General features: G+C 34.2%; 1 protein-coding gene across 8 annotated transcripts in view; it reads left to right on the top strand.

The window, feature by feature from the left end:
• LOC145260533 (uncharacterized) overlaps window positions 1–27,258 on the top strand; it is a 194,512-nt gene that overhangs the window by 142,619 nt on the left and 24,635 nt on the right. For 3 of the 8 annotated variants that reach the window (XR_013864313.1, XR_013864316.1, XM_080118738.1), the window contains one exon: window positions 8,701–8,751. The exons of 3 other annotated variants lie outside the window; for them this stretch is intronic. Coding sequence is in view for 1 of the 5 variants with exons in the window: in XM_080118738.1 (XP_079974864.1) it covers window positions 8,701–8,751 (51 nt within the window). In the remaining 4 variants the exon portion in view is untranslated. Of the gene's footprint in view, window positions 1–1,492; window positions 1,600–8,700; window positions 8,752–27,258 lie in introns of all 8 variants that reach the window. 2 more of the 8 variants (XR_013864318.1, XR_013864317.1) reach the window with 1 other exon arrangement.

Here is a 27,258-nt window from a genome sequence, read left to right as displayed (position 1 = left end):
TGTGGACTCTAAAATGGCTGGGCCAATGTTTTTGAAATTTAGTATTCGTAGATAGGTTTTGTATTGGAATGCATCTGATAAGTATCAAAAATTGATAATCAAAAAATCCAATTAAAGAAAGAGCAGTTCAATTTTGACCAAAGTTAACACCCTTATACAGCCTAACATCGCAAGCATATTTGGGAAGTTTTATCACCGTACAAGCACAAGAATCTAGCATATAAAATCAACAGTAGGTTCTTTTATAAGACAGGCACATTCGAAATGAATGTTTCTGTTTAGAGCACAATTAAACCATTATACTTTTGTATTTTAAACTTTAATTCAAGCCATTATATAAAACTAATTTTGTAAAATCCTCAGTAGGTTCTCTACAGTGCAATGTAAACTACAATGTATTGCGGACTAAGTCACTGCAGTGAAGCTTCCTCCTAGTACGTTGTGGGAGAAGGGGCCCCTAACTAGAGCAAGCAATCAATCAATGTGATTAAAAATTGGGTAATCTCATTGATCTTGATGACAATAAAAATATAGAAGGGTGGCACATTTGTTGATTCTCATTCAATCCTGGACATCATGTCTCCCTGCTAGTGTAGTATATATAATGCACTTTGTGGGTGGATATGAGTTTATTCCCTATAGACTCAGAAACAGCTGGGTTGATTTTTAAAAATTTCACATAAATGTATTTTATGTTTGTGAATGTTCTTAGGTGTTGGATCAGAATGCCTTTAATAAGTATCGTAAATCAATAATTGAAGAAATCTGATTAAAGAAAGTTTTGACCAAAGTTAACACCTCTTATACAGACTAACATCACAAGTGCACTTGAGAAATTTTATTACTGCACAAGCAGAAGGGTTCAGCAGTTTCTTTGATAAGATAAGAGTGTTATCGAAATTAATGTTTCTGTTTTGAGCACCAGTTAACCATGATACTTGACTCACAGTGAACTGCGGTGGGTGCCTGAATAGAGCAGGCAATCAATCGATTTGATTGAAAAATGATTGATTTTACCGATTTCGATGACTATAAAATTATCGCTGAGTTTCACAAGATACACCCGAAAAAGGTCGAGGCTTACATCGACTGTAATGTAAAAATAGCACTCAAGATGAGAAGAGTAGTCTGAAGAATTCAAATAATAGGAATAATTGATCATCATCTAAAAAATTCAGAAAGATGATAATACTATGTTATAGTTATATAATATAATATATATTATATAACTATAATATTATGCCAATTGTATATATTTAAGGTTATCTTAAATTGATTGTGATTATGGTACTATGAGGTACGACAGGTTAAATTTATTTACAAATTTTGAAATTTTGAATTGTTGATATTTAAATATTCTTTTGTGTAAGCAGTTGGCTATGATTTCTGATTTGCTATTGAAAATTTCAGTTTAAATTGGTTTCTTTTTATAAAATATATCATTTGTTTTTCTATTCATATTATTTTGAAAATTTTTTAATTTTTTAATAAGCGACACGAAAATTACAAGCACATCTCTAAGAAGACATTTTCAAAAAGAAGAAACAGAGGATGGTGAATAATAAATTAAAAAAATAATCAGTAACATCCAACATTCAGGTAAATACAGCTCAGACCATGACCGTAAAGTTCTGTAATGTCCATCATCATAGTTATCGTCATTTAAGCAACAAATAAAAAGTATTCAGTATTTTAGCCTGGTCTTCCTCCATCTCATATCAACCACCAATCCTCTAACATTTCTAAAGTATCACTGAAAGATGATTTTAAGTAAATTTTTATTTATTTACTTTTATTATTTATTATTTTTTTGTTTAAATTGCTCCAGATAAGGCATGAAGCCACTTAATGTAAGCCGCTAAAAAAGTACTACTTCAAGGTCAAAAACTTGCCAATGATAAGTATTAGATAACCCAGAAAACGGCAATTTTTTTTCTCTTTGTCAGAAACATTGCTCCTGGAATATGAGGACTAAATGACAAAATAAGATTACTGACAATCATACTCATCTTGTGTTTTTCTCCATTTGATTGGAATGACTTGAACCTGGCACCCAACTCCACTCAGAAGGGATCTCCTTTTCTGACTATCCCAACCGCTTGATGAGCAGATCATTAGTAGCCCGCCTTACTAATCCCCTATGGAGTTCTTTCCTGGACCTTAGAAACTTCTTGAGCATGGCTCAGCACTCTCTAAGAAACTGTGTATCAGCCCTCGGCATACAAAAATCCTCGACCAAATGATTGAGAGCAAGGTCTGAAAAGGCACTATTGATCGTGGAGTTTCAGGCAGATTCCTCTAATTCAGAAAAGTCAATCTTTCGGTGTTTTGATGACATGTTAAGTTCGGCATGCTAGAGTCTCCTTCACACGGATGTTGAATACAGACCTGTTTGCCAACCTTTTCTTGTCTCAAAGAAGTGAGAACATGAAGCACTAGACGGCCATTAGATATTTTATAGGCAGAGGAAGTATGGCTACTCGATGTCATGCTCTACTCCAAGGAGTGTTTTCTCTGATGCTTCGTCCTTTGATTAATTTCAAGCTGGAGGTCCGGTTCACCACTCCAGGCACTCAACTACAGTTGATTCTGGCCTCTAGTTGTTTTGTAGTAAATGAGCACCTCTGTCAACATTTTGATATCTTGGAAGCACAACACGTGTCATTGGTGAACGTGGAGAGTCTGGCTGACACTTCACCAGGCAATACAACTCTATGAAGGACCGAACTTGCTTCCCCGTATCTTAGCTTGTGAAGTAGCAGCTCCAATGCAATTATGTAGAGCAGGGGGCGACAGTAGAAAGCCCTGACATACTGACTGGTAGATAGTGGAAGATTTCGAGTGCTTTCCGTTAACCTATACAGCTTCTGATACAGTACAGAGATCCATTTGCGGAAGTCCAATTTTAAAACCATCGATCTCTAAAACAGATGCTAGAAAACGATGGTTGAACTTGTCAAAAACTATGGACTGATCTAAATTGATTAGCACAGCTTCTGTATCATCTTCTGTCCCTCACTCTAGGATCGTACGGATCAGATGCAAGTTGTTTTGAATCTATTTCCCTTCATAGCATAGTTCTGCTTGGGTTCTATCAACTCTTCTATAACCCTAACCTGCAATTTGCAGTTTGATAATTTCTCTTCTAGCTGCTTGTTTGCCTTGGCCTTATCTAGTGCAAAGTGCTGAGCATATTTGGAGAAGTTTCTGATTTTGGTTTTCAGACTAGCCCACCAGTTACTCCCGGTACCCACCCCCACTATAGCCTCTTGGATAAATAGTTCTAGTTTTTCTTGGAAGTCTTTTATCTTCAGCAAGGAGGTATTCAACTTCTATTGTCTAGTCTAAGTCTATTTCCTAATTTCAAATGGGTCATAACTAGTTTCTTGTCTGTTTGATCTAGCCACGTGAACATAGAACATGATAAACTTATGTCGCTTCTTCTAACATCCTATCCAAATAATATTTGGGTACGAAGAAATGCTATTGGTCCATGTTCACATATCTTGACCTGAGTGCTCGACACAAAACCTGTCAACTTGATGGCATTGAGCTTTTTGATTTTACCGACGTCTAACCCATTTCTTTGAGCACACATGTATTTACATTTAAGTCACTATCTTTTTATCATGCTTCTGAGACATGAAGATGGTGACAGAGGTGCTCTCATTTTTTTGAGGGGGGGGATGATACATTCTGCTATAATAATGTGGAATAATTATTTCCTTCCTATCAATTTTTTTATTTTGCCTTCATCTGTCTAGTTCATTTCTCTGTGCACATTAGGTTCCATGATAAAATGGTAATTATTATTTGGTTATTTGGTTATACTCATTACCTTTATTATTATTATTATTATTAGCAGCAGCTCACAAGGAGCTTTCACACAGGTCATCAACTCTCCTTGAAAATAACCTGTGCGAGTGTTTCCTGGAAGCTGATTGACAACAGGTTTCCAGTACTCTCCACCTCTTTTGGTAACATTTGCAAATGAATTTGCATTGTCACAACAGCTGTTTACCATTGATTTATTGCTGGCAGCGGCCATTGGTCTCCACTAGAATTTCCAAGGTCCCAGTTCTCTTGCCACTTGTCCAGCAGAGGTCTGATCAGTGCTCTCTCTCCTCGGTCTTTCCATCCTCCTTGATCCTTCTCAGTTATTTGGTATCCCTCTTTTGCGAGGGGAGGGCGGTAATTGGAGAGATAGGGGAGGGATATCGAACTTATTGATATGCAGCTTTAATGTTCTTGGTTCCATGCTATGCTTCTTCATGTTTTGCCTCTGTAGCAGTTTTTCTGGCCCCGCGCATGTGGCTCATGTGTGTTAGTCTCCGCATTCAAGGGTTTTCCTTAATATTTCAGCTGTTTTCATTATTGTTATTCGTTGTATTTTTCCAACCATTCCTCTGATTTCAATTTCTCCCATTCTTTTTTGAAAGCTTTTCAGAATTGTTCCTAGTGCTCCTACTATTATAGGTATTATCCTGATTTTCTTCATCATCCAAATCCCTTTCAGCTCTCTGGTTAGCTCTGTGTATTTGCTCCGTTTTTCCTTTTCTTTGATATTCACCCTGTGGTCAGCTGGAACAGCAAAGTCTACGATTTGACAGGACTTTTCTTTCTTGTTAATTATTACGACATCCGGTCTTCTTGCTTGGATTGGTTTATCTGTTTGTATGTCCATGTCCCATAGAATTTTTTGATGATTGTTTTCAAGTACTGTTGCCAGTTTATGCTTGTACTATTTGTCATTGTTCAAAATGCAGTTGTTTGCATAATTCCCAGTGTACTGCCCTACCCACTTAGTCGTGTCTGTTCTTGTATTCTTTTTTGGGTCAGTTTGCCTGTTCTTGTATTCTTTTTGTAGTCAGTACTATATGGTTTATCATTTCGTCTCTTTGTCCACAGAGTCTGCATTTGCTGTTTTCTTGTGTTTTATCGATCTTTGCTTTGATTTGATCTTATTGAGTTATCTTGTGCTGCAGTTATCTCGGTTTACATGTCCTTTTTGCATCCATGTCCAAGTATTTTTGTTATTCTCATCTTTTGTTATTATTATGAATCTTCTGTGTAGTTGTCTCTCTTTCCATTGTTCTTTTCTCATCTTATCCTTTGTCTCTGTTTTGTTGATTTTTTTTCAGTGTCTCTCACTGTTATTATTATCATGATTAAGAAGTAGGAGTTTTCACACAGGTCATCATCAAAGAATTCTCTTTGAGAACAACCTGAGGTGTTCTCTAGAGTCTGAGTGACAGCAAGTCTCCCCAGATTTCCAGTACTCACCACTTCTTTCAATAACTTTTGCAAATTAGTTTGCCTTATAGCAGTAGCCGTTTACCATTGATTACTCATAACAGCCATCACTCTTCACTGGAATTTAAGTGTCAATAAGTCTCCTCAAGGTCCCAGTCCTCTTCATACTCATTCAGTAGAGGTCTGATTAGTGTTTTTTCTCCTCTGTTTTCAATCCTCCTTGACCTCCTCGATTATTTGGTGTGGTGCCAGTTTTTGGTGATACTAAAGATTTTTTTGTGGAGGTGTGTGGGGGAGGTAGAAGGGAGGGTCAACTTACAGTTATACAGTTTCAGTTTTCATGATTACATATGGTACTTCTTTGTGTTTTACATCTGTAGTTTTTATGTATCTGGCTTGCATTTGTAGGTCATGTGTGTTAGTCTCCATATTCAATAGTTTTCCTTAATATTTCAGTCATTTTCATTATTGTTATTCATTGCATAATTCCCAGTGTATTCTTTCCCTACTTTTAGTTCTTGTTAACTATTATGATATCTGTTCTTTTTGCTTGAATAGGTTTATCTGTTCGTATATCCATGTCCCATAGGATTCAGTGACTTCCGTTTTCAAGTACTGCTGTTGTTTGTGTTTGTACCATTTGTCTGGGTGTTCATGATGCAGTTGTTTGCATAATTCCCAGTGTATTCATTCCCTACTTGATTGTGTCTATTTTTATATTCTTTTTGGGTTAGTTTGCTGCATTCGCTTATTATCTAGTTTATTGTTTTGTTTTTTTGTTGACAGTTTACATTTACTGTTTTCTTGTGTTTTGTCAATCCTTGCTTTTATGTGGTTGATTCTGATTGCAATATCTTGTATGGCTGTTATTAGGGATTTGCTTTTTGTGTTTAGGTCTCTTTTATGTAGCTCTGTTCAAGTGTTTTCATTAGTCTCATCTTTTGTCACCTTTATAAATCGTTCATGTAGCTGTTTCTCTTCCCATTTTTCTTTTCTGTTTTGTTCATTTTTTCAGTGTCTCTTGCTGCAGTAATTATTCTTTCGGTGTTCTGTATTATGTATTTTTCTAATTCTTTGTTTGTTTAATTTACACAGTCTTCAATACAAACTAATCCTCTTCCTCCATCTTTCCTTTTCACATAAAGTTGTTCAGCATCATCCTTTGGGTGTTGTGCATTGTGCATAGTCATGACTTTCCTGGTCTTTCTCAGTTCTTCTTTTCTTAGGCTCAACCTATGAACGGCCCAGAGTATCTTACTAGTGATACTGCCCATATGTTTATATCTTTAATTAGGTTTCTGCTATGTAGTTTAGTTTCGAGGATTTTTCTTGTTCTTTTTTCTAATTTTCTCTTTCATTTCTGTTGTTTTGATGTTTATTTCCACAACTCCCAAATATTTGTACCTGTCATCTAGTGTTCTCATCTCTGTTGTTTCCAGTTTTCTCTTTCTCATGATTAGCAATGCACACTTTTCCATATCGAATTCCATTTGAATATCCTAGTTGTGTTTATTAGTGTCTCTAGTTCCTTCTTGGTCTTTGCAAACAGCTTCAGTTCGTCCACGTACATTAAGTAGTTGATTCTTTCATCTGTATTAGTGATCTTGTATCCAGTTTGGCATTTTCTTAGTATATTGTTGAGGGTAATCATGGCTATGATAAAGAGTAGTGATGATAGGGAATCACCTTGTAGGATACCTCTGTATTTTATTCTCAATTTATCAGCTGTCAGTTCAAGTCTCCATGATCTCATTGCATTTTAAATCAAATTGATACTCTTACCTAGTATTTTGTATATTCTCAGTCATTCTATTATCGATGCTTGCAGAATCCTGTTGTATGCTTTCTTTTAGTCAATCCATGCCATGACTATTTTTTCTACTTTTAATCTCAAAGCTCAACGTCTGTGTGTTTGTCTGTTTGTACACAAATAGGCTCCTTTATGGTTTACTATTATACTAAACTGACCACATACAATGATAGAAGAGGTATCAAGGATCTGAAATGGGTATGATAAAGTGAGCCCCCGGGAAGGGGTCACTTACAAGGATGAACCCTATGCACACTCACACTGTTTTACATAGAGCTGCCAAAATTGTCAGGATAGCCTACCAGGAAGAAGGGAAAGTTTTCACAGGTTAGACTATTCATTTCTACCAACGGAAGTGGGGCCTCAAGGGGGTCACTTATAACTGGAAAGCCTGTGCACGTTCACACCATTTAATGTACACTCATAGTTACCAAATATGGCAGAATAACCCACCATGAGGTGGGAGAAGTTTTGGCCAATTACACTGCTCACCCTCACCAATGGTGTTGGGCCTCGGTGGTGTCACTATTAACTGTGATTATTAACCCTATACACACTTACATATGTTTGATGTAGCGCTACCAAACTTGCTATGATAACCCACCAGGGGCAGGGGAGGTTTACGAGTTACATCGCTCACTCCTTATAATGAGGAACCCTAATGTTCATATGTTTGTGTCAAAGATTCCCACTACTGTCCCCTCATGTTCGTTTGAGCAGTTATCCCCCTCCCTCACAAAGATGATCTGAGCAATGATAGGTGTGTCTGTGTGTACCTCTATAGGACGATGTAATAAAGCTCAACATCTGTCAGTCTGTACATCTATTAGACGAAACGGAATATAAGACACAAAGGTAGAAAATAAATATCAGTTTCAAAGAATTTAAAAATTTATTTATATTGTTATATAAATCAGTTCAGTTTTTAAGGCTCTTTTTGAACCCAATCAATGATGGGTACTTCTGCTAGATATATACAGTAGAACGCCAGGATATGATTTTTTCAGGTTATGATGTGGAGTACAATGTTTTACCAGCTCCTGGTTACGGTATTTATTTATAATGCTATTTGATTATGTGTATTATATATTGTACTGTATTTTGTTACTAATTTTTAATACGTACTTTTTGCTTAGGCCTCGCCAAATGGCGATTTCACCTTACGATCCCAACCCTGGAACAGATTAATGCCATATCCCGGAGTTGTTCTACTGTGTGTGTATATATATATATATATATATATATTATATAGTACTCAAGATGAGAACAGTAGTTCAAAGAATCTAAATAATAATAGAATAATCAATCCTCATCTCAAAAATTCATATTATTTCCTTGTTTTTGTTTCTTTTAAATTTTATTTTGGTTGTTTTATATTTTTATGCTAGAAGTTTGGCTTCAGCATTTTCCTAAAAACGAATGTAGAGAGAATAATACAAAATTGATTTATAACGATCCATCCAAATAGATGATCCATACACGCTTTTTGTTGTTTGTTTCTTATTCTTTTTTAGCGCTGTTTCATTGCCCATCCTTGGTTTTAAGTAATTTCAGCTTTTTATATGCTGTTAAATAATTTATCATGAAATGATATTCACTCATTTTTAAATTATTACTTTTTCTATTTTTCATTCCAGAGGATATTGCCACTGAACCTTCTTCGAATGAAGGTATAAGAAATGAAGAAGGTATTGATGACATGCATGCTCCTCATTTGCCCGTACAAATGTTTACATATGCACATGCATTTATGATTAATAACTACTTGTATCGTACGGGATATGAACTGTTTATCTATGTATACAGCTTTGTGTTTAATAATGTGAGAAGAGTTAGAGATACTGTGGTTTGGGTAGTTGTAGATCTGATATATATTATCAGATACCCTTTCAGAAGGTTCAGATGAAGTAGTATTCCAAGCAATATATATATATATATATATATATATATATATATATATATATATATATATATATATATATATATATATTTTAATTTCACCTTGCCTCGGCAGTCGAGTTTTAAATTTCTTCCATTTTTTTACGCACATCTTACCTTTTTTTAATAATATTATTGGAATTCATTCCCTTTTCCTTGTACCTATTTGTGAATTATTCCACGGATTTCTGCCTTTTGGATTATTTTGGACCATCTTCCAATTACGCGATTCCCTTGGATTTTACTTATGCAAATGGAAATTTAACCAACTTTCTTGGATTCTGCATTTTTGGATTTTACCGTCATTGGATATTTTACCCTTCACCAGACTATCCATTCACATGAAATAACTTTTTTCTTCACCATATTCCTTCTGTTTCACTTTTTGTTATCAAGTAAGATCTATGACTTACTTATAGTTTCATCAAATACTTTTGCAAGCAAAATCCGATCCCGTATTTTGCTAAATCCTATTCTCTAATGAGAAGGAAAGTATTTCTTTGAAACTCCACAAATTAAGGACTATCCACTTATTTAGTGGTTCCTTTTCAAATTGAATATGTTTTTAACTCTTTTTCAAAGTGATTTTTAACATGTTTTATTAACTATTTGCTCTTATATATATATATATATATATATATATATATATATATATATATATATATATATATTACATTTATTAGAGAGAAAGATGATTACAAAGATATCTTAAAATTAATAAAAAGTTTAATATACTAGAACTAATTAAAGATCTAAGAAAGATTGATAATGAAAATGAAATTCAATAAATTACAATATTTGTTGATCTCTGGAATTATGATAATGAAAAATTCCTTAATACATGAATTATTTAAGATAAGCTCTTTTCATTAGAACGTAAACATTGAAAATGCCTTCTATTTTTCACAAAAACGTTTCTTATGTATATTTTTTTATTAAATTTATGTTAACCAGCGATGCATTTTTTGATTAATGTTTATCCTCTGATGAAAACAGCATGTCTTTGAAAATTCATGTATTAAGGAGTTTTCTTTATTCTAATTCCTTGTTTGAATTTGATGAATCAATAAATATTGTAATTATTATCACTGGTTGGCTCGTTCCCTTTTAAGCTTACACATTATTAGCAATCACATATATAAACAGCATTGACACATGCACACACCATAATATGCACAGACCATTCTTATCTCACCCACACCCAGAGACAACATAAGTCTTTTTACAAACGAGTACAACTTAGATTAAAATATGCGCATTTTAACCTACATACACTGAATATCTAGTGTACCAGCAAGTAATGGGAGCATATACCGGAAAGAACAGTTGAAAATAAGTTGTGCACCATCAATTATGACTATGAAATTTCTATGGCTTGGAAACATAGCTGTTAATCTTGGTATAGTGATATGGGATAAGAGGGAGAAAGTAGCAACCCTAGTTAAAGTAAGTGTCCCTAATGATGCTGACCTTAACAGAGCTGAGAGAGAAAAGATAACAAAATACTAAGGCCTTATGTATGATATAAAAAGAAACTGCAATCTTAAGATCTCCAGTATTTCAGTAATCATAGGAGCAACCAAACTCGTGAAAAAGAGTTTCAAAAGCCATGGAATATACCTGGTGAACTAAGTGCAAAAGAAATATAAACAATTGTAATAAAAGGAGCAGTTAAAATCTTAACAAAAAAATGATCTCTTGGTTGGAGTGACTGAAATTGTAAGTGAATGTCTGGCATCTGATAGGATACCTCATCCCCATGAAAAAAAACATAAGGAAATTAATACACATATGTTAAATATTTACACACACATTACAATTTGTAATAGCATTACTTATATACTTACTCACTATGTTGCTAATTATATTTCGAAATAATTATATAAGAACTAACAGTATGACATAACTTTGATCTGTAAATTTATACACACATACATGTGTGTGTGTGTGTGTATATATATATATATATATATATATATATATATATATATATATATTGTGATTCCCATTCCATTACAAAAATGAACTTTTAAAACAAAAGAATAATAGCTCCTGAAGAGGTCTTTAGTTATTTATAACTATTGACTGAAATATTATCCTGACGTTAGTAGTGATATAAAAATGTTTATATAAATGCATAAAAAATATACATATTAGGCTATCTGTAACTGTAGTTGAGTCACAATGGCATCCATTATTTTTTCCAATTTGATATGTAAATTCATAAACTTTGACATGGTTATGAAAAAATTGTTCTTGCTTAACTAAAGCAATAACTCTTTTTATTCATACATTATATCTATGGATAGTATACAAGTAACGAATCCTATTATTTAGCTATCTAATTTACTTATGTGTCTATGGTGTGTACAAAAACTATGTAAATTTCCTAAATGCTCACAGAGGCATTAAAGCTACTAGAGATTGGTTGAATGAACGCATTAATCAAAGTAATACGTATATAGTAAAGTGAGAGATGTGTGACTTGTTCAGTTAATTACGAATTACGGCTAATTAGAAGAATTAAAATGGAATTATTTTATTTAGAGAAACAAACCTTGATTAACTCGGTTTTAGTGTATATGTGCGTTTGTGTAGGTGTATTTGTGTGTATATGTGTGTGTGTGTGTGTGTGCATGTATGTATGCATACAGATGAGTGTGAATGTATATATGTATGTGTGTATGTATATATATATATACACACACACATATATATACATGTGTATGTATGCCTTAATATATGTGTATGTATGCATACATATGTATGTGTATGCATATATATGTGTGTGCATGTATGTATACATACATATGTGTGTAAATGCATATATATGTGTGTATATTTAGGTAACATGTCTTCAATCAGGCAAATGTTATTAAATAAACAGTTGTTTTTTTATGAGACTTTTTTTATTTTTCAATTTTTCCAATAGTCCATTTAATATTTCGGTCAAATTGATGTATATAATTTCCTTGGCTTTCTTGTTCCACTTTTTCTATCTAATGTATCGAGTACTTTTGATTTGGTTCATAAAATCATCATCAGATGAGTTTGTCATGATTGCTGAGTTTTTTAATTCCTAGTAATATACGACTTTCAAATAAGCATCTGAAGCGATGATATGTTGTATGCAAATGTGATTACGTGCAATGTGTGTACAAATTTTATCAGGATGATGTCTAAAGAATTTTTATTGTTAATTAATGCATCTTGTGACTAGTTTTGTAATTAATATTATTAACTAGCAGAACCCATGGAAATTCTACAACTTGAGAAATATATTTGATCAACAAATATGTTTTGATAAAGCTTTCTGGATAGCACAAAAAAAAAGTTTTTTGAACAGCAAAACAAATAATATGCAGCAAATATGAGTTTATTTACATTTCTATGAAAATAGTGTTTTTTTTATTTTGCATTAAAGTTCCTTTCTCACACCATTGTAACAACGATCCTATACTATTATTATAGTTATATTAAAAAAAGGGTACCACTTCAAAGGGAGGTCACTCGTATTATTATCCAACGTTGCCAAATTGGGCTTTTTAAAGCCAAATTTTAAGAATTTAGCCTTTTTGAAGTAGTTTGGCCTTTAAAAATTGTATTTGGCCTTTTTTCAAATTGTAACTTATAGACTAAGAAAAGAACAAGCAGAATATTATTCCGATTGAATCCACCTCAGAATTATTTTACATTGGTGACATTTTTCAATAATTACAAAAAACAAGGAATAGAAACTGCAGCATATGAGACCCCCAGAATCATTGCCACTTTTAAACAACTTCAGAATCATATGCCACTTTTAAACAACTTCAGAAAATGGGTTGAAAATTGTGCAGCTTTGTAAGACTCATATCTCAGAAAGTAATAATTGGGTTTGTTTTAAAATGAAGTGTAACACCTAAGCTATCACATTATATGTTCGTTTCAACAATGATGATAGTTCTGATGCAACGATGATAGTTCTGATGTAATGATGATTGTTGTGATGTAATGATGATTGTTGTGATGCAATGATGATTGTTGTGATGCAATGATGATTGTTGTGATGCAATGATGATTGTTGTGATGCAATGATGATTGTTGTGATGCAATGATGATTGCTGTGACAATGAAATGTGTTATTATTGCCTGTAAACATGGTCTGTATAGAAGAGAGTTTGGGGAACACAGTAGCATACATAATTCGTTTTCCCTATATATGGCACTTGGTACTGCATGTCTAATATAATCACATAAGCATATTATTATCACATAATATTAGCTATTAATGCTATAAATTGCTAATATGGTAGATGACTCATCTGAAGATATCTTTTTCGATCTTGACTTTTCCATCTAGTTTTTCTTTTTTTTCTCTTTGCTTTAATTTTTTGAAAGTATTTTACTTACTATTTTAATAATGGGCAAGGCACAGCTGGTAAATATGTTCTCACTCTTGGGTAGATTTTATTAAAGCAAAACACAGTTATTTTTATATTTTAATTTTTTTCTTTTGTATAAAAATTTCTTGTAACAAAATCCTACAAACTTTAATTTGTTTAAATAAACATGAAAGAAAATGATGTTTTTTTTGTTTCTTTACTGAATTACATTTTCTGTAACATTACAGTTGATCAATCGAAGACAGAAACAGTTGTAAGTAGTTGGTTCCATAGGTAGTGGTGCATTTCTGTCGAAGTGGTAGTTATTGTAGAAATGTTGATCTTTTACCTTTTTTCCTCTTTACAACTATAAAAATATAAACAGTTTAAAAGAATCACAAAAATTCCATTATTCACTCTGAACTGCTTGGTTTGGTATTTTACAGCGAGTACATCTAGTTGATTGCAACTTTGATGTTAAACACCCTGACAAGAGAATAACTCTTGTTTCTCTAGCACATTGATTTTTCGCACAATACCATTAACCTTTCACAAGTAAACTTTCTAAGATAAACATATTTGTCAGATATAAAAGTTTTGTAAAATTTGATTAAATTTCCTTCCTTAAATTTGTCTTTCAGGATGTTATTTGATTGATTTTCATCTGTAATTCAGGAAGCAAGTCTTCAATAATAGTCAAACCGATTTTCAAATGTTCTCAATTTAACAGAACATACATCAAGATCAGAGAAATGTTCCTGAAATTGTTGTTTCAAATCGAAAACAACATATTGAGCAAACAAGCTTGGGAAAGGAGTTGCAGCTTCTTGGCCATATTTGTCACAGCGTGAAAAGGGAACAAAGGAGCTTCTTGTTCGCTGAGTATTAAATAAATTCTGACGAAAAGCTTTCACCTTGAAGTACAAATTGCAAATGAGTGAAGATTCACCTTGCAAGCGAAAATTAGTTATTGAGGTGCATGGTTAAATATGCTGCAAATGTTAGTTTCCAAAGCAATTCACTGTCTGTTAGCAAAAGCAGTGGATGGTTCTTCTTATTCAAGAATAATTCAATCACAGCTTGAAGGTAAAAGAAATAAGTCAGAACTTTTCTACAGTTAATTCACCTCACTGTAGTGTGGAAAGGTAGATCTGGAAATTCAGCATCCATTTTTTTGAAGAAAGTCACAAAATTATCGATGATTGAATTCATGAGATCGAATGTAGTTAACAATAGAAATAACAGGCTCTAGGATATATGAAAGGTTCAGATGTTTTGCACATAGTGATTGTTGCTGAAAGATGCAATGTTGATTAATGCACCCTACCTTCATTTCTGCCACCATCCGCCATTATGCACTTCGGTTTCTTCCATTCCAGGTTGTATTCGGCCAATGACTTTTCTACTTCTGCAAAATTAATCCAGTGTTGTTGTTTGTCCATGCATGCTGTGCGTAGATGCTAGTTCCTCGTTAATCTCAAACTTGGCATTTATTCCTTTGACGAATAACAATAGTTGAAATGTGTGTCTGACACATTGATTGACTCATCAAGTGCAACAGCAAAGTTTTCAAATTCTCTTGCTTTATCTTTCAACTGTGATACAATATTTCTTCCAAGATTGTCTACCCTGCAAGCAACAGTATTTGCAGAAAGACTTTCTGACGAGAATGCATTGACACATTTCCTTTGCAACCTTTGTTAGACATTTTTTAATAAGTTTGCCATCTATACAGCGTGTACCTTTCTTAACCAGCATGTGCACCACACAAAACCTTACTTATGTTGCTGCCTCATTCTGTGCAATTTTCTTTTTAAGAATGGACTGCATTGATGACAAATTTCTTTGTTTGTAGCTGCCCAGTGAATTGCGAGTAATGTGATGAATGTTTTGTTTCGTAATGTTGCCGAATATTGTACTTTTTAAATATTGCAATAATGGAATTGCATATAAGATTTATTAACAAAATAGTTCATATTCCACTATTCCGTAAAACTCTTACACTTAGAGATAATTTTCCTTCTTTTTCTTTTTTTTTTTGTTGAATTGGAAAAGTCCAGAGGGTATTTAACAATCTTACAGTTTCTACTTAAAAAAGAAAAAAAAATGTGAAATGAATTATATTGCTACTCTCTGATTTTATTTTTGAGGAAAAAAGTTATTAGGCATAAAACTCTATCAACAGGGTTAAAATTATTAAAAAAATTTTTTAGGCACATATTACTTGGCAGATTGGATTGATGGACAGGGACTTTCTTGAGTGACACACAAGTGAAGAACACAATTTTATATTTCTGTCAATGCCGAAAATTGGGTATAGATTAAATACACATATAATTAGTTTGATCGCTTAATTTCAGTATCTTTAATAGATTTTACGTTTCTTATGATGAAATATTTTTTGTATTTTATTAATTCAAAAATAAAACATGTTAAAGTTGAAAGCAAAGGAAAAACGATAAAGATATTGTCTCTGGATGTGAAACAACAAATTGTTTAAAGTTACTATTCAAGATAAAAGTCCAAAACAAGTTGTAAATTAGCAAAAAAAAAAAAAAAAATGAAACTGATTATGTGGGATCTATGTCTCTTCTCTGTTGTTGGCAAGACAAACATTACAAGAGAATGTAGTTTAAAATATAATTGTTTTTTGTTTTTCAATGGGAACAATTAAATCGGCTGGATGTTGTTTTCTTTAAGACGACAATTTTATCGTTCCACCTTGTATAAAGATTTGGTTGGTTATGAGATTGAATTGTGTTACTGTAAAAAGGAAAACAAAATACAAATAATAATAATGATTTTTTATTTACATTATTTATTGATCTTCTAGTTTCTTTTCACCTCCTCCTCTTCCCCTTCTTATTTTTATATACTTTTTTGTACACCAACAGACTAACTTTACAAATGTAGATGTGGAATCTTGATAAAGAAATAACTCAGATTAGTTTTGCTTTTTAGTGAAACTGATGCTTAAAAACCTCATTCTTTTAATCTTTTTTTTTTCACACAATTCCATTTTAAAAGTTTTTCCTGAATATTTTTCCATTCAGCCATAAGAACTCTAAAGTTTAATTAAAGATCAAGTGAGATCATGAAGCATGCTTTGGAAACATTTGAGCATTAGATAAAATTGTAATTGTCTGTATTTTTGAGATGAGGTGTTTTCATTTATTGAGATTGTCGGACTGACTTCCTCATCTTGGTTGTTATAGTCACGTTTCAGTCGTTTTGCCTTCCGGCCTTCATCAGGTGTTTTGTATCGGACTAGGGAACCGTTTGTTAGGAGTCTCGAACCCAACCCTTTATTATTATCCAGCAGTTCGATACAAAACACCTGATGAAGGCCGGAGGGCAAAACGGCCGAAACGTTGTGACTATAACAACCAAGATGAGGAAGTCAGTCCGACAATCTCAATAAATTAGATAAAATTGTTGCGTTCTCACTTTGTGTCATACATGGAGAACTCAAGTTACGATAATCATTACAGAAACATTGGTCATTCCTCCTGTATGTGAATCACCCGCTTCTTTTTCATACCTTCAAAAAGACTAACTTGACACAAAATGGATAAAAGACAGCAAAACATTTATTCAACATGATTGCCATTCTAAATCACTGACCAATGAGGCGTAGACAGACAGACAGATTGAAAATCGCATGATTAGTTATATCTTCAAAATTCATGTCATTTCAACATCTACGCATGCTTCTTAACAGACTTTCTACTATCACATTCTCTCTTTCAGCCACGTGACATCATATCTGTTTGTAGTACATTCCTACAACCTAAACAGTTTTCAACCTCGCTAACCCATCAACAGTCTCCATTTCCTGTTATTTTCAACAAACTAAATTATATATGAAGGCATCAAGATAGAAAAATCTATTTCATTCCCAAAGTAAATCATTAGGCTAAACAGCATAGATTTACATTCTAAGATCCTTTTCATAGCCAGCTATGCCCCTTCGATTTTATTGCCCCATTCACACGACTCTTTCCTTATTCATTTCCATCAATCAATAATTTTTTTCTCTCTTTTTTTTTAATGAGTGAAACAAATAATAGATGTTAAAATACTGATTCATCTTTTTTTTTTTTTTTTTATTACATTTTCACCCCAAACAAGGCAAATTGCCACTTTGGTGTAGGGGGCTACTATCAGGGGCAACAACTACTGGGGTACTATGTAGGGATTTGGGCAGCAAGGTGTCGGTTCACGTTACACTTGAACTTCTGCACGTCAGTACTGTTGGGGAAGCAGGGACCTGGAATGGAATTCCAGGGTCTAGCGGTTCTGGGGAAGAAACTATTGGAGTAAAAAGATCTTTTACATCTAGGGATCTCTACAGTGTGGGGGTGGGATCTAGCAGCCTGTCGGGGTTGTCGAGGGTGCACACATCGTGGGGGCACAAGTGATTGCAGTTCGTCAGAGCATTCACCACTAAAATACTTGTAGAAAAGGCAGAGGGATGCAACATTTCGTCGATGGGACAGAGGCTGAAGCTTAGATGCCAGTTCAGGGCCTATCAGGTTTGCGACTCTCTTTTTAACCTAGTCAAGGAGCGAGAGACTAGTAGCAGATGCACCAGCCCAGATGTGGCAGCAATACTCCATACATGGGCGAATGGTGGCCTTATAGAGGTACAGGATACTTTCGGGTGTTAGTAGTTTTCTAGCACGGTAGAGAGAGCCCACCTTTCTTGCAACGGCCCTGGCAATGCCTTCAATGTAATTGTTCCAACTCATGTTTCCTGTGAACGTTAGGCCAAGGAGTTTGAAAGATGGACTCTCAGATAAAGAGTTGTTGGCCATTGCTATGGGTGGTAGAGAGGGTTTCTTGTAATTATTGAATGAAACTAGTTTAGTCTTGGCAGCATTGAACGCGACCAACCACTTTTGTCCCCATTCCACTACAGACTGGAGGTCTTCCTCTAGTGTTTCTGCCATTTCTTTAGAAATGTGTTCATTCGTCTTCCTGTCGTGCCTGCCATAGAGTGTAGTGTCATCAGCATATATACCCATCTCAGAGGCAATGTTGTCGGGGAGGTCATTTATGAATATCAGGAACAATAGAGGTCCAAGGATAGAACCCTGGGGCACCCCCGCACTTATATCATATTGTTTAGATGTACGACCGTCGAGGACAACCTGGATTTTTCTCTTATCTAAGAAGGATTTAATTATGTTAAGTATTCTACCAGTGATACCGTATGATCTGATTTTACTGAGGAGACCCTCATGCCATACCCTGTCAAAAGCCTTAGATATATCTAGAGCTATCACTCTGCCCTCCCCCGCATTGTCCAGTGAATGGTATATACGTTCAGAGATCACAGTTAGGATGTCTGCTGTGGAACGAGCTTGTCTAAATCCATATTGTTTGTCAGTCAGTAGTTTAGCATCTGTAAGATGATGGACTAGAGCATGGTTAATTATGGTCTCAAATATTTTGGCAAAAAGTGGGAGGAGGCTAATGGGGCGATAATTTGATGGGTCTGTCCTTTCGCCAGAATTCTTGAATACTGGTACAACAGAAGCAGTTTTCTAACAGATCGGAAAGCAAGCTTCATTAAGGCATTTGTTGTAGAGTTTGGAGAGAACTGAAGCTACTTCGGCTGAGCACTTTTTTAATAGCACAGCTGGGATAAGATCGGGTCCACATGCTTTTGAGGTATCAAGGTTTTTTATGATAGCATGCACCTGAGCAGGGGTGGTTTTCAGATCGTCTAGTGTGGCGTCTGTCCGCATAGGAAAGTCAGGTAGGGGGTGGTTGGAAGGGTCCAGTGTGGAGTTTGAGGCAAACCGACTGGCAAGCATGTTAGCCTTGTCGGTTGCCGAGGAGACAACCTCGTGATTGTTGGTTAGTGGGGGAATTGTTGATTGCCCATTATTTACTACACTGTTGTAGATTTTCCAGAAGTCTCGAGTTCCTAGTTTTTGTGCTTCGATGCGCTTTTTAGTGGTTTCCGTAAATTCTCTCTTAGCTGTCGCTATTTTTTTCTTAACGTTATTTCTAGCTTCTATATACTTCAGTCTGTTTGAACTGGACTTATGTGGGTTAAACCTACGGTATGCATGCTGCTTTTGAGCAATGGCAGTTGCACAAGTCGACGTAAACCATTGGGGAGAGTGGGGCTTACTATAAAATTTCCGCATGGGAACATGCGCTTCGATTGCAGTTTTGAACCAGTCAGTGGTCTCGTTTGCACATTGTTCAGCAGGGAGAGAGAAAATATTTTTCCATGGAGCATCTCTAATTAGTTCCCTGATGGCTTCCCAGTCAGCCTTATTATAATATCTCGTTGTTTTGAGCACTGGCTCTTCAGTTTTGGGTCTAGAGTTTAGGGCGATTTCAACCATTATCACTGCATGATCAGCGTTCCCGAATGGGCTGTGGGCCTTCGTTATGCAGTCATCGGGAACTGTGGTCAAAAACAGATCTAGAAGTGATGCGTGTTGTTCTTCCTGGTCAGGGAAACGGGTTGGAAACGTAACGAAGCTATGGGTTAACCATGTGATCTATTTGTTAACTATAGCCTTGTCTTACTTTTGTTTGCACTTTATTATATGAGAGATCAACTCTTCTTAAGCTTTTTGGTTTTTCTCTTTATTTTTATATTTAATTAAAAAAAAAATTAATTTTCAATTCACTGTTTATTTTTTAAAAAGTTTTTTAGTAGTTTTTTTTCAGAGTAAAATTTAGATGTCTACAGTTTGCGACTATTTCATTATTATGAGTTAGCTATTTTTTTTTTCATCTGTAAACTTTAAGAGTTTTAGTATCTCACTCAAAAATAATTTATATGGATCGTCTAAAAATCTGCATATCGTAGCCAACTTTAAGATAGCTAGTGGGTGGAATGTTAAAATTGTCACCATATAAAAGACGGCATGATTTCATTTCCATTTGATGAAAACTGATTTTCTTTTTTTTTTTTGTTGCAGACCATCTACTAATTGACCAGTTGTATACAAATCCCAAGAGTGATAGGAGCCTTCTATTATGTCTGAAAGTGACACAATGTTCAATGAGCGAGGTCGGAGATGCACGTCTGAACAACTAATGCTCTCTACTGATCCAAGTTATAACAACAAGATCATTGCCAGCACCCTCAAAATGCATTGCTGGATTGCCACGAATAACAGGGATATGTCCAGGGTGATGAGAACAAAGTTTCCGGCAATAGTTATAGTCTTTGGTATGGTTTCAAATGAGGGCCGCATCATGCCACCTAACATCTTCAAAATCAGCTTTAAATTCAACACCAAAATGTACCTGAATGTGCTGAAGAGGGTGGTGATCCCCTGCTGTGACTGCTGGCAAATCAGCAGGACTCAGCACCGGCCCACAAGTCCAAAGAGATCCAGGCTTGGCTTCAGAAGGAGTGCTACGACTTTGTACCCATCTCTCACAGGCTTCCCTCCTCCTCCGACCTGAACCAGGTGGACTACTTCGTTTAGTCATGTGCTGAGAATTTCACCAGCATTACCTCCCACAATACCAAAGCCAGCCTGATCACCACCATCCGCCGAGTATTTGCTAAGCTCCCGACGGCGCTTGTTGTTCTGGACCTGTATCAGGTGGTGATTAAGGCTAAAGGCAGCTACATTGAATAGATGCAGTTCTACTACATAATCAAGTTACCTGAATTGATTTTTCAATACAAGTTTTAAAATAAAACTGTAGTGTTGTTTTCTTTAGGACGACAATTTTATCGTTCCACCTTGTATAAAGGTTTGGTTGGTTATTAGATTGAATTGAAAAAGGAAAACAAAATACAAATAATAATAATGATGGCAAATAAATTAACACCAATCTTCCAAACTGAGATACTACATTTTTTTAAATGATTATGTGATGGAAGGATTAATAAAAATTATTTTAGAATTTTGAGTAGGAAAGCAGTTTTACACGTACATTTAACATAAAATGATAATTTCCGACCTATTCTACCTTTTTAATCTTGTCTAATCGCTCAAAAATCGAAAATTAAGCAAAATACTTATATAACATAGCATTTTTGCTTGATTGTTGATATTTATTTAATGTTTTTCTCCCAGCATTTGTTTAATTTTCGATTTTGAGCTGTTATCAAGGCCCTTGTGCAGGGCTTATGGGGCAACCATTTTTTTGTTTTATTCTAACTCAACAGCATGAACACTAAGTTTACTTTGAATTAAAAACATGCTTTTAAAATAAGTTAAAACACAAATAAGCTTATACAAGTTGATAGAAGAGTCTTGTCTTTGATAACATTTATTTGTTGTATATTTGTTTTTCATCTCTGTTTTTGTTCTATTAGTTACAGTGACAAATGCCGAAATCTCTTCTCTTTTGTGTGTCCATATAATGTTGGTATAATGTTGATATAATGTTGGTATAATTTCCTTTTTGTTTTTTTTTTTGGGGGGGGGTTCTAAATGCTTTCCCTTTATGTATTTTATTCAAGATTTTGATAAATTTATTGTGAGATTTTGATAAATTTATTATGAGATTTTCATGTATATTTTTATTTAACTTGTGTTCAAAGAGAAGTGCCGTGAAACATTTCAGAAGAAGCTGATGACAGACATCAACTAGCTGTCTAGCTGATGAGAAATTGAAAAACCTTTTCCAGAGCATTTCAAATCTTTTAGTAATCAAGTGTGAAGTCTGTGAGAGGAGGCATATAAACGTTTAGCAAATAGATGTGAAAAGCTTTACAAAGAGAATAGGGAAGTCAACTCTGTAATGTTTACTTTGTTTACAGAAATTAACCAATGAAATAAATAAATTAGACTCTGAGAATCTAAGGAAAGTTTGAAAATGGGATGTATAACCCATTCTGTGGCCCTTACTCTTTTTTATGTTGTAGATGAGCAACTTTTAATAAATAAATTTGTGTTTGTTTCATTTGCCAAGAAAAACTTAATCGTTTTGAAATCCAAAATTAGGCTCCAAATTTTTGGATTCCAATAAAAAAGTTCTGATTTTTCCAATTCCCGATTCCGATTAATCAACCCAACAGCTTGTACTTGGCCTTCGGGGACAAGATCAAAGTGTAGTATCTGTTCCGACAGATGCTGCAAGCTATGACTAGCAAAGACCATATGTGGGGGTAACCCCACATATCTGACCTTGGTCACTGTAGTGGGGGCAACTCTTCATACCAACAGTTACTTATCCAGCTCCCATTTCCCACCTCTTGGAAGCTGCCCCCCCCTTTCCCTCCCCCTATCTCCACATTAAAAAACGGCCTTGTGCCTAATTTGCTCAGTGGGGAAGCAAATAAATCCAACAAGATCAAAGTGTAGTATCTGTTCTTCAGATGCTGCTCTTCAATTTTTTGTTCTCTGTCAGTGGAGGAGAAATCCTTCACGACTGAGACAATTTTTATTTTTGTTCCTTTTCTCCACATTAAAAAACGACCCTGGTGTCTAACTCTGTCCCGTGGGGAGGCATTGTAAATAGGAACACTAATATATATATGTGTGTGTGTGTGTGTGTGTGCGTGTGTGTAAAAATATGTGTTACATATACTTTCTGTTCTTCATACCAATCTTTACAAAATGACGGTGATTGTTAATTACATTTCAATTACAAAGATTTTATTAATCTTACCACCATTTCTTTTCAGACTAAAAAACATTTGTACAACCACATAATTGTTTCATTCATAAAAAACGACCGATATGTGCACGTTTAATTCCGAATATTTCACAAAACCAAAAAGCTTTTCTTCCAAAAATACATAGCAATGCAATAAACCAAAAAATCTTTTTTCAATTAAAACACAAGCTCACATTTTCATAGAGATTTAAAAATCGCTACTCAGAAAGAGCAACCATTTTGATTTATCAACATATTCTAAAATACTGTACATCTATAATATAAATCTCACCTTTCTGTTGAAATGTATGTATGTATGTTTTGCAAAAACTTTTGACAGAGGTGACGAATTTTCACAGGATTGGTATCATTTTGAAGCTCGATCTTTCGGACAACAAATATCGAAAAATTGGCTAAAAACATCAATTCCTTCACCTTCAACTGGGTACTTTTCTACAGCGAGGGCTTGCTCTTTTCACCGATATTTTTGAAAGTCATCACCTCTTTTCGATTGTCTAGCCTTAATTTAAACCTATGTCACTTGCGGTTTGGCGAGGGGCGCAACAGCTAATGCATAACATTTTTTTCACTTTCTTTTCCTCCTTCGCGGTACGGGTTTGAGCCTGCCTGCCATCACTTTATTTGCTCAACCAACACCCTTACACATACTTCCACTTTCTTTTCTGCCTTCGCGTCACGGGTTCAAGCCTACCTGCCTACTACAACATTTTTTTTTTTTTGCTCAACACACACCTACAAACACCCGGGCAATTCCGAGTACCCAGGCAAGTATAGCAAAAAAAAGATAAAAAAACTAATTTGCATAATTTGCATATTTTTTAAACAGTTTGTAATAAATTAATGTTTGGCATTATTCATTTTATTGTCCAATTTTTGTAATAGTTTTGTCAATTAATTTAATTAATTTATTAAAAAAAAAAAAAGAGGATAAATTACTTAAAACCTTTTTGAAATTAAACTTACATTTAATAGAAGATAAAAACGAAGCATAATCGATAAGAATTCATAATGAAAATGTGTGTGTGATGGTTTTCTTACTTGATCTCTCTTTTTTTCTCTCTTTTCTTTCCTTGCCATTATTGATGCCAAATATTTTTTTAATGTTTTTAAAATTCAATGATTGTTTTGATTCCTGTAGACATTCCACATTTATGTTTAAATGTTCCTTTTTTTTCCAGCCATTGGAGGAACTCACAGCTAGTAATAATTATAAGAATTTATATTATTTTCTTAGACACTATTTATTGTATTATTCGGATTATTCAGATTACCGTTCTCATCATCTGAATTATCAATCCTCATTGCAAATCGCAGAAACATAACACTATATCTCATTTAACCAAAGAGCGAAACTTTTCTAGCCCATAACTTCAGTTTTCACACAATCTTCACCATAACAATGCACAGCTTTATATTGAGTTGAACAGCTTGAGGCTGATACCAAATACTGTGGAGAGTAATGTTTTAGAAATATCCAGGATTCTCAGTAGAAATTTGTAGGTTATTCATTGGATCATTCTTTTAACAAAATTGGAGCTTTTCCCCGAGCCATGTGTACAATGTGTAGCCCAAGAATTGAAACAATTGACTTAGATTTTAACCTATAAACTTGAAAAGCACACAGAATCTCTCTTACATACACATATATGTATCGAAATGAATAAATGCCAAAGTTCTTTTTTTTTAATTTATCACTCCTATATTACTATCAAAATGAGTTACTATCATTTAATTCAATAATACAACAAATTACATACATATATATATATATATATATATATATATATATATATATATATATATATATATATATATATATATATGTAAAATCTGGGTAGTTATCTTTGTGTATATCCGTCAGAAGCGTTGAGTGAAATTTGAAGAATAAAACATGTATAAATACATTCGAAGCCAAAACTGCAACACAAAATTTTTTATAAAATAAACAGGTGTTTATTTTTAAAGAAATATATTTCGGAGTAAGACTCCTTTATCAATCTTTTTTTTTCTCTTCTTCCTCGACATGATGTAGTGGAAGATAGTTCGATGAAGAGTCCACGTGATGTTGTTAGCTGCGGGTTTTTTATGAAGCCGGATAGGTGACGCGTGGTTGCGCATTTTGAAAATCTGGGTAGTTATTTTTGTGTATATCCGTTAGAAGCGTTGAGTGAAATTTGAAGAATAAAACATGTATAAATACATTTGAAGCCAAAACTGCAATGCGTCACCTATCCGGCTTCATAAAAAACCTGCATATATATGTAGTCATCTGCGTACAGTACTGTTTTGTTGTATCACAATTCATCAGTGCAGCTAGGCTAGCACCTTTCCCTAGCTGAGGATTGAACCTACAACCATCACGTTACAAGTCGGCAGTCCTACCCACCGGCCCATAGGAGCAGTGCTCGCAAATGACCTTAGCAAATGTATATTTGAATAAACACTCGCCCACCGCTTTTACAGTGCATGAGCTGCTTTATTTACAAACAAACAAACAGCGAGCCTCACTTTTAGAGCCAAATAAGTAGCTGGTAAGATACATTTACGACAGTGCTCGACCAAAAGAGGAAAGGGATTAATATATAGTCATTCACATACAGTACTGCTTTGTTGTATATGTTTATGGGGAAATATGTTTATTCAATTAAAATTTCACCTTTTATTTATACCAGTCCTTTAATTTATAAAGCTCAATTTAACTACAGAGCATATACAAATAAATGACAAAAGTCTATATTTCAAGATGTTGACCATCGTACCGTTTATTTTTTTAAGTACGTTGAAATGCACAATTCTTGACAGCACCTGTTTCATAGTGCATACTCATTCATGTACTCATGTCAATTTTGGAATTTATTCTGCCCTTAACTCATCAGATGACAAGGAACTTATCAAAGAAAATAAAAGAATATGGGCATGATTACAAAATCTGAAAATTGGAATATATATAGTATCGACAAACAAACCAAAGACAATTATTTGTATGACTAATGAGCATAATTACTTTTTGAATAGTTCATAATAAATTAATGTTTGGTGTTATATATTTGTAATTTTATTGTCCTATGTTTGTCTAGATGCAATAGTTTCGTTAATATTGAGAATAATCAATTAAAATGATCTAATAAGAAAATGCTTAACTTCTTAAAAAACCTTTCTTCTAACATTAATTTCTAGAATTCTTATCGACAGGAAACAGCGAGAAAAGGGAAGGGAGTGGCTGACTGGTTGACCAGATGTCTTTTTCACTTTCTCTCTCCCCTCATTTCTTCTCTTCCATATTTAATAGCTTTACATGTAAGTCTTAAATTTTAAACCTTTGCTAGAATGAAAATCATATTTAGGATTTTTATCAAAATGTGAATAAGGATTCTCAGCTTAAGGTTTAGTACTGTTCTAGCTTGATTTTAATCTTGTAATGAAACATAAACGTATTGCCAAATTGTTAAGGGATTAATTTTACCCATCATGGGACGAGGAGTATTTTTCTAGTCTGTATATTGAGTTGAATTTTTCCTGTTAGACCTAACTAGCATATGTCAAATTAGTATTTGATTAGAACCAAATGGTCTTTTACATAACTTGACTATGGAAAATTTTTGGGAAAATCTATTTGGATCTCTTAAATACCATGTCTGGCTTAAGATTTTCTTTGGTAAGTAAATATTTCTTATTTACAGAGTATTTTTTAGTAAGTAAACATCAATTAGCCAATTGTGTTATCGCTTCATTTGTTTAATATTTAGGAAATAAATTTAATTACTTGAAATTAGTTCTTACTAATGATCATATAATGTGATCGGGTCTGTCTGTTGTGCGGGCTGAGAAGGAAAAACAGAAAGATTCAAGATGGCGACCGTGGTCTTTTAATGTCTACAGTCTCGAACAGTTCTCGAAAAATTGCATCTCACACATGATTTTGAGGTGTGCCCAGGCACCATAAAAGCAGGCTGCTGAGAGGAGTGGACAGAAGGGTTCAGACCTTTGTATAGTGAATATTGTTGTGTGACTCATCAGATTTCCTGTGTATGGGGAACTTTACTGTGCGACTTGTCGAATTTCTTGATACAACCTGCATATAGTGAACTTTGTTGTGCGACTCGTCGGATTTCTTGATACAACCTGTGTAGAGTGAACTTTGTTGTGCGCCTTGTCAGACTTTTCCAATTCAAGCTATTTCAGTCTTTTTGTTATGTTATGGACAGGTTCAGCCTAAAACTGATTCCAGAGTTCGACGGCTTCCCCACCGGCCCCTCTGTAGTCGTGTAGTGGAAAAGG

The sequence above is a fragment of the Euprymna scolopes genome, chromosome 36 (genome assembly GCF_053919585.1).
Source record: "Euprymna scolopes isolate OS-2025 chromosome 36, ASM5391958v1, whole genome shotgun sequence".
Lineage (NCBI taxonomy): Eukaryota > Metazoa > Mollusca > Cephalopoda > Sepiida > Sepiolidae > Euprymna > Euprymna scolopes.
This window is presented reverse-complemented; position numbering and strand designations above follow the sequence as displayed.